General features: G+C 37.2%; 2 protein-coding genes across 4 annotated transcripts in view; one reads left to right on the top strand and one right to left on the bottom strand.

Moving 5' to 3' along the window:
- Positions 1-13,243, top strand: part of C10H1orf74 (chromosome 10 C1orf74 homolog) — a 134,656-nt gene that overhangs the window by 43,137 nt on the left and 78,276 nt on the right. The gene's annotated exons all lie outside the window — the stretch shown is intronic.
- The window catches only part of Hsd11b1 (hydroxysteroid 11-beta dehydrogenase 1), a 44,416-nt gene continuing 34,097 nt past the window's right edge, over positions 2,925-13,243 (bottom strand). Inside the window, exons 5-6 of the mRNA XM_005329463.5 lie at positions 5,356-5,499; positions 2,925-3,498 (exon numbers count right to left, since the gene is read on the bottom strand). Coding sequence (XP_005329520.1) covers positions 3,281-3,498; positions 5,356-5,499 — 362 coding nt within the window. The 3' untranslated portion in view covers positions 2,925-3,280. The remainder of the gene's footprint in view (positions 3,499-5,355; positions 5,500-13,243) is intronic.

The raw sequence follows: 13,243 nt of genomic DNA, 5'->3' as shown, positions 1-13,243 counted from the left end.
AATTTAAACATTTTCCGGTGAGTAAATATTAAGGCTGTTTTCAATTCTGTTTTAGCTACTACAAATGGAATACTTGGCGAAATGGTTATTTTCCTAATGGCTAAAACAGCTCCCTCAAGGGAAGATATTATTTTTGTTTAAAAAGATATTGCTGGGTGGCCTCAAGCTAGAGTCAGAGTCAACTGTGCATGATGAATGGGAGACAAGGAGGAATGATGTTGGACTCTCTGAGAGCTGGACTCAGATAAGAGGTGAAGCACTTTGAAAGGGACATGGCCAAGGGGCTATCTCTTGAGTTAAGAGATGCACACTAAATGGATATAAACTCAGTCTTCTTTCTTCCCTCTGTAATACTGGAAAGTACTGTATTGCTCATGAATCCTTTCAGTGAGAGCAGAATTCCTTTCAGAATTCACAAAGTGATGCTGAATTTTATGTCAGTATTAGTGAGATGGGAGTGATGTATACCTGGATTCCACATGTGATACGAAAATGGACATCCTTGTGCATTTATCATTAAGCTCATGATAGAGTGAGCTAGAAAAGGCAGGTTCTTTTTTTTTTTTTTATTTCTAGGTACTGGGGATTGAGCTCAGGGGCACTCAACCACTGAGCATATCCCTAACCATATTTTGTATTTTATTTAGAGACAGGGTCTCACTGAGTTGCTAGTGAAACTTGTCCAATAATAAGGGCCGTTGTACTGCTGCTTACCCAGGTAAAGAGGAGTACTACCTTGATATAGCCAGGGCCTGCCAGAATGGGGAGGGCAAAGTCTGAATGTTTATGAAGTACTGGCATTTAGTTTAATGTGGGGCTTTAGCAAGGTGGCGTGGTGAGTATCGTGTAAGGATCATAATACAGCAGTCTGAGATTGGTGAGCACAGTAGAGCCAGGGTTTTGAAGTGAGGGATCCAGGGAGACTTAGGAGTAGCAGTCATTTGATGCTATCTATTGAAAAGCTGAGCACTGTTAAATGGGTTTTTTACATTTATCTTACTAGACAAGAGTTTCTTGGAACAGTAAAGTCACACTGAAAAGGACAATGGAATTTTTATTAATATTTATTTTTTAGGTGCAGATGGACACAATGTCTTTATTTATTTATTTATTTAATTTATTTATTTTTATGTGGTGCTGAGGATCGAACCTGGGTCCCGCCTGTGCAAGGAAGCCACAATCCCAGCCCGACATTAGAATTTTAATGTCACGTTAGTGAAGATGATAAACTACGTGGGTGTAGATGGTTTCAGTTCTCAGACCTACTTTTTTGAGATCTTCCCCTTTAGATTCTGGGAAAAGGCTTTTGTAGAAAGGTGTTACCTGTCCCCAAGCCAATTCTAACTCAGTTATAATATTGTCTCCATCCTTCATAAGAGGAATTGCCATCCTTCTTTTTCTCATTCTGAAGGGGGAGCCTCATTTCTGTAAGAGATTGAGTGGTGTTGATTTGATTGATTAGAAACTGAGATGTCTATCAGACTGCATGTTACTAGTGTGCAGCGGTGCCTGCTTGTATTTAAGCATGTTATCTAGTTGGAAACCAGACTTCATACTTTTGGTGTCTTGTCTTGCACACAGGTGTGGTCAGGCTTCTCTTACTGCCTTGCATTGAACATGACCTAGACAGGACCCCTATCTAAGACTAGCCATATTCACACACTCTTTGCTCCAGCTTCTTGTGTATGTGGTTAGCTGGTTCAGTAGACTCTAATCCATGTTTTTGCCTGGGCATTTAAATTCAGAAGCAGGAAAGGGAATTTCCCCAAAATGTCTGTGTTTCAGCATCACTTAGCAGGATCCTATCTTTGGGAGTGTTGAGCTTATGCTGGATATCTATCTATTTATTTATTGATCGATCGATCTATCTATCATCTATCTATCTATCATCTATCTATCTATCTATCTATCTAATTATCTATCTATCTTACTTCATATTCCATCCATCCCTCTAGAACCCTTTCCATTCTTTTCCACACTGCTTGGTGCATGGGAAGTTGAACAGTATGGTCTACACCAGTTTTTTTCCTTTGTTCCCCTGTTTAGCTAATGGGAAGCACTGGTCAGAGATCAAAGAGGAGGAAAGAGTGAAGCTGGGGTGTCCATTCCCCCAGTTTCCTTCTTCATGGTCTTTGGTGACCACATCCCCTAGCCAATGGCACAGTTCCTGTCATGTGGCACTCTCCAAATAGGTCTCTCTATCCTGGGTTTTGGTAACTGTCCTCTTGTGTCTACAGATCTCTGAGTAGAAAGAGCTATAACTAGTCCTGAGATATTACAGTATTGCTTGTGATTTACCTATGCTTTCCTCACACTTTTGTAAATAGTCCCCTTTTTATTAGATTCTATTAAAATCATCCAACATGTGGGTGCCATCTCTCACCTATTGGGTCCTGAGGGTCCTGACCAATAGAGGGCTTTTCTGAGTTGTCAGTATAGCTGATGATTTGTTTCCCATTTGGTTGTAGTCAGGTGATGCCTAGCAATGTTTATTGAATGAATGCATGACTAAACGAGCTAGTGGTGGGATCTGAACTCCAACTCATTTTCTCCAAACTTCAGTATACTTTGAGAATTCTCATATAAAATATAGGTGCTTAGTGGATTGTGAAAAAAATATACCAGCCTAAGTTCTGTGACTCAAGTTTCTAGGGACCACTTTACCACTTGCATTTGCCTGAGTGACTCATGTTCAGGTGTCTTCCTTTTCAGAGGGACAATGTATAATAGTATGAAGAGTATGTGAAATACACAGAAATGACAAAGATATGATGCCCACTAAATAATGAGTAGGATGGTTTCTTCAATTCAGGAATAAATAAAAAATTCAGACCACAAAATAAGAGATGAACGTTGAAAAATTTCACTTGTAGTTTATGGTTTGAAAGGAATCATACTGAAGAGACTCAAGTTATAGCTCTCAGTTTTGATTTTATAAAGTTTATGTGACCTTTATTATAATTAATATTGTGTTAAGCATCATAATATTATTACATATACGAGGTAAATTGGATATAGCTACCTTGTAATTATACCTATTGTTACTAACAGTTTCACAAATGTAGGCTGAAGAGTGGTTCATGACATTTATTACAATTAAATTTCCACTGTGCACATGTTAGAGGAATTTCTTTCAATTGTAAGATGTACCCTGTGACTTGCATGTCTCTGGAAGTGCTCTAGTTATCCCTCTGGGAAGATACGTTCATGGATAGAGCTTGAAGAAATACTGGACAGAACATCCCAAGATCCCTTACCATGGCCAGTCCTAAGGGAGTTACTAGTTGTTTATAAATTTGTCAAAATTATATTTCCTTAATGCGAGAAATTCCATGATCCTCCTCCCTGGGTTTCCTAGCAGGAGAGAGGTCCAGATTGATTTGTCGTAGTATACTTCCTCTTTCCGCAGAGCTGCCCCTTTGATGATCTCCAGGGCACAGTCCTCCTTTGGAGCTGCTTCTGCAATGAATACCCCAGAAGTTGCCTGCATGGCTGTTTCTGTAGAATGACAAAGGAAGAGTGGGGTTATCCAAGACTAGTAGAGTCTATACGATTGAAGGATTGCAGGCAGCAATAGCTTAGCTGCCAGGGGCTATTTGCCAATGCCTGAATCAAGAGCTGGGTATGTTTAGAGTCTGTTGGTCCTAGAGAGAACGTGGTTCTAATAGAGGCTTTGCCTCCCTGGATAGAGATTTGTGGGGTAGTTAGAGGTGATCAGTTGGGAGTGCTCCTGTCTCAGGTGTTTTGGTTGGAGTGGGAGATTAATACAGGGATCACAGAATAAGGGCAGAAGTCACATGATGATCCAGCAGCTAACAGGAAGTGTCAGTGAGCAAAAAGAGAGAGCTATAGAGTGATGGCTTACTGACATGTCAAAGGAAAGATACAGCCCAGGTGTTATCTCCTTTCTTAGCATTACCCACTCTCACTGAGAAGAAATGCTACTGCTACTTTTTCTCTCCTTCCAAGTTTTCATGTCATTCTCATATAGCTTGCCTGTCTCGCCTCTCTTTGTTGTTTGACTCTGTGCCTCTGTCTCTTCCGTTCTATAACTGCTACTTAATTACTCTTTAAATACAAATTTCTTTTAACATCTGATGCACATTTTAGATAAATTTGCATTTGGACTTAGAGAAAACTGGTAAAAAATTGTATCAAGTGTCCTCTTATATACCACATCCTACTTACCCTAATTGTCTCATTATGTATGATTATTGTGCAATGTCCAAGAATAAATATAATAAAATTAACTAAGTCACATAACTTATTTTTTCCTAATGTCTTTTTTGTGTTCTAGGATTATATCTAGGATTTTCCCTAGTAGAAATTTCTTCTTGTTTTTTTTATTTCTCCAAACCATGACAGTTCTTCAGTCTTTCCTTGTCTCTCATGACCCTGTTACTTTTGAACAGTACTGATGAGTTGCTTTGAGGAATAGCCCTCAATTTGAGTTTGTCCATTGTTCTGATTTGGGTGAGGTTATACATTCTTGGCAAGAATACTACAAAAATGATATTGTGTATGTCTCAGTACTAGTAGATACTAAGGGCTTATGTTATCAGCATGTCTTATTACTGTTTATATTATTAAGAGAAACAGTCTTATATAAAAGGTAAGCTCGTGCTGGGCATGGTGGCTCACACATATATCTCAGCAGCTTGGGAGGCTGAGGCAGGAGGATCATGAATTCAAAGCCAGCCTCAGCAAAAGTGAGGCACTAAGTAACTCAGTGAGACCTTGTCTCTAAATAAAATACAAAATAGGGCTAGGGATGTGACTCAGTGGTTGAATGCCCCTGAGTTCAATCCCTGGTAACCTGCCCCCCCCCCCAAAAAAAGTAAGCTTGGTGTGATGGCACAGGCCTGAGATCCTAGCTACACTGGAGGCTGAAGCAGGAGAATCACAAGTTCAAGGCCAGCCTGGAAGACTTTGAGACCTTGTCTCAAAATAATTATGAAAAACAGGACTGAAGATAGAGTTCAGTGGTAGAGTATCTGCCTACCAATCACAAGGTCCTGGGTTCTATTCCTAGTACCAAGAAAAAAAAATGTAATGGCCATTGAGAGTCCATGAAGGCATAAGATATTCAGGGAAGGATAAGGTGATGAATGTGGTGTCACTCAATAAACTTGGTGGTCAGAATGGAAAGGAGGGTCAAAGAGTGGTTAGGTTAGAGACTCCCCAAGTGACAGAAGGCTTCATTAAATGAGGGGGCTCTGTGCTTTGTCAGTCACTGCTTCTTGTTGCATTACTCATGTGTCAGGGACCACATTACCTCCCATTACCACCTTTGACCCACAGTGGTAAGGCAGATAGTCCAACTATTGATTATTTATTCCAGTACTTTAACCTTACCTGTGTTTATGAGGCCAAGGATACACAGAGTGATTGACACATTGACCTTGGTCACTAAATATTCTTTCCTAAGGGAAGAGAAGAACCCATCCAGAGCAAACTTGCTTGCAGAATAAGGAGCAATCAGAGGATGAGCTGTTTTTCCTAAGTGATAGATTAAAGAAATGGGTTAACAAGGCAATTCATTTCAGTTTTAGACAGAGCTCATTGTGATTTTTTGGCAGGCTTTGTAATCCCTGTGGTTCTCTTACCTCTTTGAGTTTTATTTTTCACTAACCCCTAAGTTATCCTGCTGTGTTGAATTTCTGAGGGGAAAAACATCAGGGCATTAAAGGGGTAAGGTATGGGGTGTGCTGTAAGATAGAGTTCATTGAAGAGGGATTGGTAGATTTTTTTAGTAAGGGTGATAAATAAACTAGGTTACAGAAAAGCTATGCAATCCCACGGCTGCTAACTAACACTTCCACCTCTGACCTGGGTGCTGGAAATTGAAGAGCTCCCTGACAACTCGGTGACCTGTCACTGATAATAGGAAAGTTATGTTTTACTTTTTATGTGAACAATATAATAAATCCTGGCCTTTGGTTTTTACATGCACCTCCTGCCCTCTTTTAAAAAAAATTATTATCCTGATTCTCACTATAGTTTTGGGGAGTATATATGAACATAAACCCCACAGGATAGCCTATTCTCTATACCCTTTCCAAGAAGAGAGAGTAGTCTGATACAAAAACCAGGCAGAGACACATCAAGGAAAGAAATTTTTAGACCAATATCCCTGATGAACATAGATGCAAAAATTCTCAATAAATTTCTGGCAACTTGCATACAAAAACATATTAAAAATTGTGTACCATGATCAAGTGGAGTTAATTCCAGGAATACAAGGTTGGTTCAATATACAGAAATCAGCAAATATAATTCATTACATTAATAGACTTAAAGACAAGAATCATATGGCTATATCAATTGATGCAAAGAAAGCATTTGACAAAATACAGCATGCTTTCATGTTCAAAACACTAGAAAAGCTAGGGGTAGTAGGAACATACCTCAATGCTGTAAAAGCTATCTATGCTAAACCCAAGGCCAACATCATTCTAAATGGAGAAAAATTGGAAGCATTTCCTCTAAAAACTGGAACAAGACAGAGATTCCCTATTTTTCACCACTTCTATTCAACATAGTCCTTGATACTCTATCCAGAGCAATTAGGCAGACAAAAGAAATTAAAGGGATACAGGGGGGAAGGGGGATAGTAGAGGATAGGAAAGGTAGCAGAATACATCAGTCACTAGTATGGCATTATGTAAAAATGTGAATGTGTAACCTATGTGATTCTGCAATCTGTATTTGGGGTAAAAATGGGAGTTCATAACTCACTTGAAACTATTGTTTGAAGTATGATATGTCAAGAGCTTTGTAATGTTGTGAACAACCAATAAAAAAAAATACCCATAGGGTATTTTCAGTGGACAAAAAGAAAAAAAAAAGAAATTAAAGGGATAAATTTAGAAAATAAGAACTCAAACTATCACTATTTGCTGATGAAATGATTCTATACTTAGAGGATCCAAAAAACTCCACCAAAAAACTTCTAGAACTAATTAATGAATTCAACAAAGTAGCAGGATATAAAATCAATACCTATAAAACAAATTCATTTCTATTCATTAGTGATGAATCCTCTGAAAGAGAAATTAGGAAAACTACCCCACTCACAATAGCCTCCAAACAAACAAACAAACTTGGGAATCAACAAAAGAAGTGAAAGACCTCTACAATGAAAACTACAGAACACTAAAGAAAGAAATTGAAGAAGACCTTAGAAGATGGAAAGATCTCCCATGCTCTTGGATAAGCAAAATTAACATTGTTGAAATGGCCATACTACCCAAAGCACTATACAGATTCAATGCGATTCCAATTAAAATGCCATTGTAATTCCTTATAGAAATAGAAAAAGTAATCATGAAATTCATTTGGAAAAATAAGAGACCCAGAATAACCACAGTAATCCTTAGCAAGAAGAGTGAAGCAGGAGGCATCACAATATCATCAGAATACCTCAAACTATAGTAACAAAAACAGCATGATCCTGGTACAAAAATAGATATGTAGACCAATGGTACAGAATAGAAGACACAGACAAACCCACAAAGATACAGTTATCTCATATTAGACAAAGGCACTAAAAACATATATTGGAGAAAAGATAGCCTCTTTAACAAATGGTACTGGGAGAACTAGAAATCTATATGCAGCAAAATGAAAATAAATCCCTATCTCTCACCATGCACAAAACTCAATTTAGAGTGGGTCAAGGACCTAGGAATTAGTCCAGAGACCCTGTGCCTAAAAGAGGAAAAAGTAGGATGAAACCAAATCTTCATCACGTTGGACTGGGCCCCGACTTCCTTAACAAGACTCCTGAAGCACAAGAAATAAAATCAGGAATTAATAAATGGGATGGACTCAAACTAAAAATCTTCTCAGCAAAAGAAACAAACAATGTGTTGAAGAGAGAGCCTACATTTTGGTAGAAAATTTTTGCCATACACATGTCAGATAGAGCACTAATCTCTAGGATATATAAAGGACTCAAAAAACTTAACACACACACACACACACACAAACAAACAAACAACAATAACAACAAACAATCCAATCAATAAATGGGCTAAAGAGCTGAACAGATACTTCTCAGAAGAAGATACATATTCAATCAAGAAATACATGAAAAAAATGTTCAACATCTCTAGTAATTACAGAAATGCAAATCAAAACTACTCTAAGATTTCATCTCACTCCAGTCAGAATGGCAGTTATCAAGAATACAGACAACAATAAATGTTGGTAAGGATGTGGGGGAAAAGGCACACTCATACATTGCTGGTGGGACTGCAAATTGGTGCAATCAATATGGAAAGCAGTATGGAGATTCCTTAGAAAAACTAGAATGGAACCATCATTTGACCCAGCTATTCCACTCCTCTGTCTATACCCAAAAGACTTAAAATCAGCATAATATAGTAATACATCCACATCAATGTTTATAGCAGCTCAATTTTCAATTCACAATAGCTAAACTGTGGAAGCAACTTACATGCCCTTCAATAGATGAATGGATAAAGAAACTGTGGTACATATATACCCAATGGAATATTACTCAGCATTAAAAGAGAATAAAATTATGGCATTTGCAGGTAAATGGATGGAGTTGGAGAATATCATGCTAAACAAAGTAAGTCAATTCCCAAAAAACAAAAGCTGAATATTCTCTCTGATAAGTGGATGCTGATCCATAACAGGGGAAGGGGCATGAGAAAAATGGAGGAACTTTGGGCAAAGGGGATGGAAGGGTGAGGAGGGAATATGGGGGCAGGAAAGACGGTGGAATGAGATGGACATCATTACCCTAGGTACATGTATGACTGCACTTATGGTGCAACACTACATTGTGTACAACCAGAGAAATGAAAAGTGTGCTGCAGTTGTGTACAATGAATCAAAATGCATTCTGCTGTCATATAGACCTAATTAAAATAAATAAATTTTAAAAAGAGGAGAGAGTAGAAGTGGACTGAGATCTTACACTCTTTTCTGAACATTGTTAGAACAACTATTTTAAAAACATCTATATTTTAAAGTATAATGTAGTTGTGTGCCAAATCAGTGAAGAAAGGACTGTTTTTTCAATAAAGATAATGGAAAAGTTGTTTAGCTAATTTTAAACAAATAAAATTAATTATTTATTTATAGCATATATAAAATTAGGTGGAAAATCATGGCAGACACTGTTGCCTTCCCAATATTCAATCCCCTTTCTTTAATAAAATAATTTGATTTGGTTCAGGGTGGCAATATATCCTCAGAGGAAAATATCATTTCTTCAAGATTCCTTGCTCTAGTTGGCTATATGATGTAATTCTGGCCAATGAGAAATCTAACAAATAGGGTTTCCAGGAAAGAGACTGACTTCTCAATAAAATAGATGGGTTCAGATGACATACACCTTTCATATTTTGCTTTCTTTTTCTTTTTAAATACACTTCATAGGTGATGTGTATTGTAGCATTCGTTTTGTGAGCATTAGGAAAAGCTTAATATTAAGGATAGTGGAACAGAAATGTGGAGTGAGCCTGGATTCCGGAATACCTCAGAAGTCCACCCAAACATCCCTGAACTTATTATCTCAGAAGAAGGAACCCCTGTGTTTTTTAACTCTGGATTTTTTAGTGGTGCAATATAATTATAAATAATAGTGGATTTGTTGTTATATATTTGCACACAATATAACAATATAATTTGATCAGTTTACTTCCCCTTTCCTTCCTTATCTCAGGCCCCCTTCCATTCTTCTGCTGGTCTCCCTTCTATTTTCATGAGATCTCTTCCCATCTTTTTATCATTTTTTTTTTCATTTTCCTCCTCTCTAACTACATTCGAGTCTTGACTTTTTGGTTTTGGCTTATTTTGCTTAATATAATGTTCTCAAGTTCTGTCCATTTTCCTGAAAATGATATTATTTCATTCTTCTTTATAGTCAAATAAAACTCCAGTGTGTGTGTGTGTGTGTGTGTGTGTGTGTGTGTGTGTGTGTGTGTATGTGTGTATCACATTTTATTCATCCATTAATCTATTGATGAAAACACCTAGGCTGGTTCAGTAATTTGGCTATTGTGAGTTATGCTTCTATAAACATGGGTATGCATGTATTGCTATAATATGCTGATTTTAATTCTTGAGGATAAATACTGAAGAGTGGAATAGCTGGGTCCATATTTGGTGGTTCCATTTCTAGTCTCTTGAGGAACCTCCATGTGGATTTCCACAGTAGGTTGGTTCTGATTTACAATCTTACTGACAATGTAAAAGCATGGGACCCCTATTTGTTAAAGCACTATAAATGGGGTTGGAATACAGCAGATTGCAAATTCTGACTGACACAAAAATAATTCAGTTACAGGAAAAAGATAATACAGGGGGCTGGGGTTGTGGCCCAGGGGTAGCACACTTGCCTAGCATGTGGGAGGCACTGGGTTCGATTCTCAGCACCACATACAAATAAATAAAATAAAGGTTCATCAACAACTTAGAAAATATTTTTAACAAGAATAATATAGGTGAATATTTACTAAATCCTTGGTTATAAAAGATCATTCTAATATAAAAGTAAAAAATATGTAAAGTCATTGAATATTTGATCTTACAAAAAGTAAAATTCCTATATGTCAAAACAATAGTATAATAATATCATTATAAAGGGAAAATAAACAATAAACTAAAAAAAAACCAGCTTTCTGAGACACTTCAAGAAAATTCTCCTCAAGTCTTATTGGTCTGAAATGGCCTAAATCCTCAACATGTTAAGAGTTTTTACAAATAAAACATAAAAATCTATCTTTTTAGAAAATTACCCCAACTCCATCTCAGTTATGAGAATTGTGTTGGGAAGACTCACAGTCAAGTTCTGGGAATGGGTATGTAACATAGGGTGTCTATCTAGAGAATCTGATACCACCAGTTTACTTGTTAGTCCAGGGCTGGGCCAATGATTTCAGCAAGGCTGCAGAACACTTTGGTGGTTGCTTAACCAGCATTTAGTTTTCTTTCTTTTTAAAAATTCTTGAACAGAATCCCAATTGAACTAATGTTTCTATTGTTGCAAATAGCACTCTATTATATATTGAATATACTCTCAATATATATTCAGCTCTTCTTCTATAATAGTAGAACCCAGATTTGTCTCTGGACTCATAGTTATCTGGAATTAAGTCTACATTTTGTAGCTTCCCTGAGTCAGATTTTGCCAAGTGACTAAGTTCTGTCCAATGGTATGTAGGCAGAAAAGCATTATGTAACTTCTAAGATATATCCTTACAGGAGAAGTCAGTCTATGTCTTTGCACTCCTTTGTCCTTGGTGTCTGAAGGTGGATATGATGGCTGTGGCTGCAGAGCAATCTTGGTCCATGTTGAGGATGGCAAAGCGTTGAGATAGAAGGAGAAAGCCTGGGCGACTTTGCTGTCATATTAGTATACTACCTTTAGACTTGGTTTACCTTCTACATTGTTAAATCCCCTGTTATTTTAATTTTCTGCATTGGGGAAGTGAATTTGATCTTTATTGATAGCCCTCTTCACTTCTACACAGTCAACGTGTCAAAAGACACCATCTCTAACTCTAGATGTAAGCTTGCACAATATATTTACTCTCATTCTTTTTTATTAATTATTGATACAGGAATGGCCCTGTGGCCCATTTCAAACCAATAAGACTTGAGGAGAATTTTTCTGGAGTGTCTCAGAAAGCTGTTTTTCTTCTGGTAGTTTTTCTGAGAGTAATAATCCTCTTTCTGTTCTGATAGATGTTTTTGTGCATGGATGTGGGTATAGAGCTATTTTAGCTAGCTTATTGTCAGGCTGAGGATGAAGTCACATGGAAGAGAGCAGAGCCAAAGAAATCATGGGAACCCTGAGCAGGAGTCAAGTCTAATATGAAGCCCACCCACCCCATATCTGAATTTCCAGTTATATCAATAATTTTCCTTATTGTTTTAAGTAAAAAAAATAGATCCAAGCGATTTATAGGAATAGCATAGTGGTTAGAAGTATGAGCTTTAAAGTCAAATGACCTGGGTATGAATCCCAAGTATGACAGTTCTTAGCAAGAGTATATGGACAATAATATTACCAAGCTGAATACTCCATGTAACATATTTAGCACAAACTCTGGCACATAGAAAGCATTCAGAGAACACTATTACTGTTAGCAGTATTAGTATTCAAATTGGTGAGAAAAATATGAGCTATTAAAAAATCATGTTGTGACAAATAACTGGTTGCTTGGAAGAAAGAAAAAATGCCATTCTAATAAATTCAAAATTACATTAGAGAATATATATGGAAAGTAAAATAAAAAGATATGGATGAATTTATCATCTGAAGCTAAGAGATATTTTTAAAGCATAAAATAAAAAACACGTGCAATGAAGGAATATTTGAAATAGGTTTGAATATATAAAATTTAAAAAGCTTCAGTGTACGAGAAATGCATACTATTGCCCTACTATACCCTTCCCCTTCAAAGAGACATTTTCCTAAACTCAGAAGGTCACTTCAGTGATAGGTAATGTGCACACTGGCTTGACCCAACATCATGGTCTCTCTCTTACAAAAATGAAATACATGATAAAAGCTCTAATTGCTGCTGTTGGATTTTGAAGAAAGTTATATAAGTTTGGGACTTGGGTATATGTTTTGAGTCATGGAAAGGGAAAATCAAGTTGGAGCTGAATAGGAGCTATTTTTTTTTTTTTTGTAGCTTTTATGTGTTAGTCTAAAGTTCAAAGGCTAGGCGCTGGGGATGTGGTTCAAGCAGTAGCGCACTTGCCTGGCATGCATGCGGCCTGGGTTTGATTCTCAGCACCACATACAAACAAAGATGTTGTGTCCACCAAAAACTAAAAAAGTAAATAAATATTAAAAAAAAAAGTTCAAAGGCTAAATAATTGCATGAAGTTGTAAGGTTAGTGAATGGGAAAACAACAATTCAAGTTTGACTCTAGTGATTGACACTTTCTTTCTTTTCTTTTTTAGGTACTGGGGATTAATCCCAGGGGTGCTTAACCACCAAGCCACATCCCCAGTATATTTTATTTATTTTATTCAATGAGTTGCTTAGTGCCTTGCTTTTGCTGAGGCTGGGTTTGAACTTGTGATCCTCCTGCCTCAGCTTCCCCGTGTCTGGGGTGGTTGATACTTTCAAGCACTATGTGGTATTTTCTAAACCCCGTTTTTTGTATGATTGTTTTCCAGGAGCCATGTGTCAAGTCTAGCTCTTCCTGTATTGGCAAGGATTCTCTCTGCTTTGACAAACAAGCCCAA

Source organism: Ictidomys tridecemlineatus, chromosome 10 (assembly GCF_052094955.1).
Source record: "Ictidomys tridecemlineatus isolate mIctTri1 chromosome 10, mIctTri1.hap1, whole genome shotgun sequence".
Classification (NCBI taxonomy): domain Eukaryota; kingdom Metazoa; phylum Chordata; class Mammalia; order Rodentia; family Sciuridae; genus Ictidomys; species Ictidomys tridecemlineatus.
This window is presented reverse-complemented; position numbering and strand designations above follow the sequence as displayed.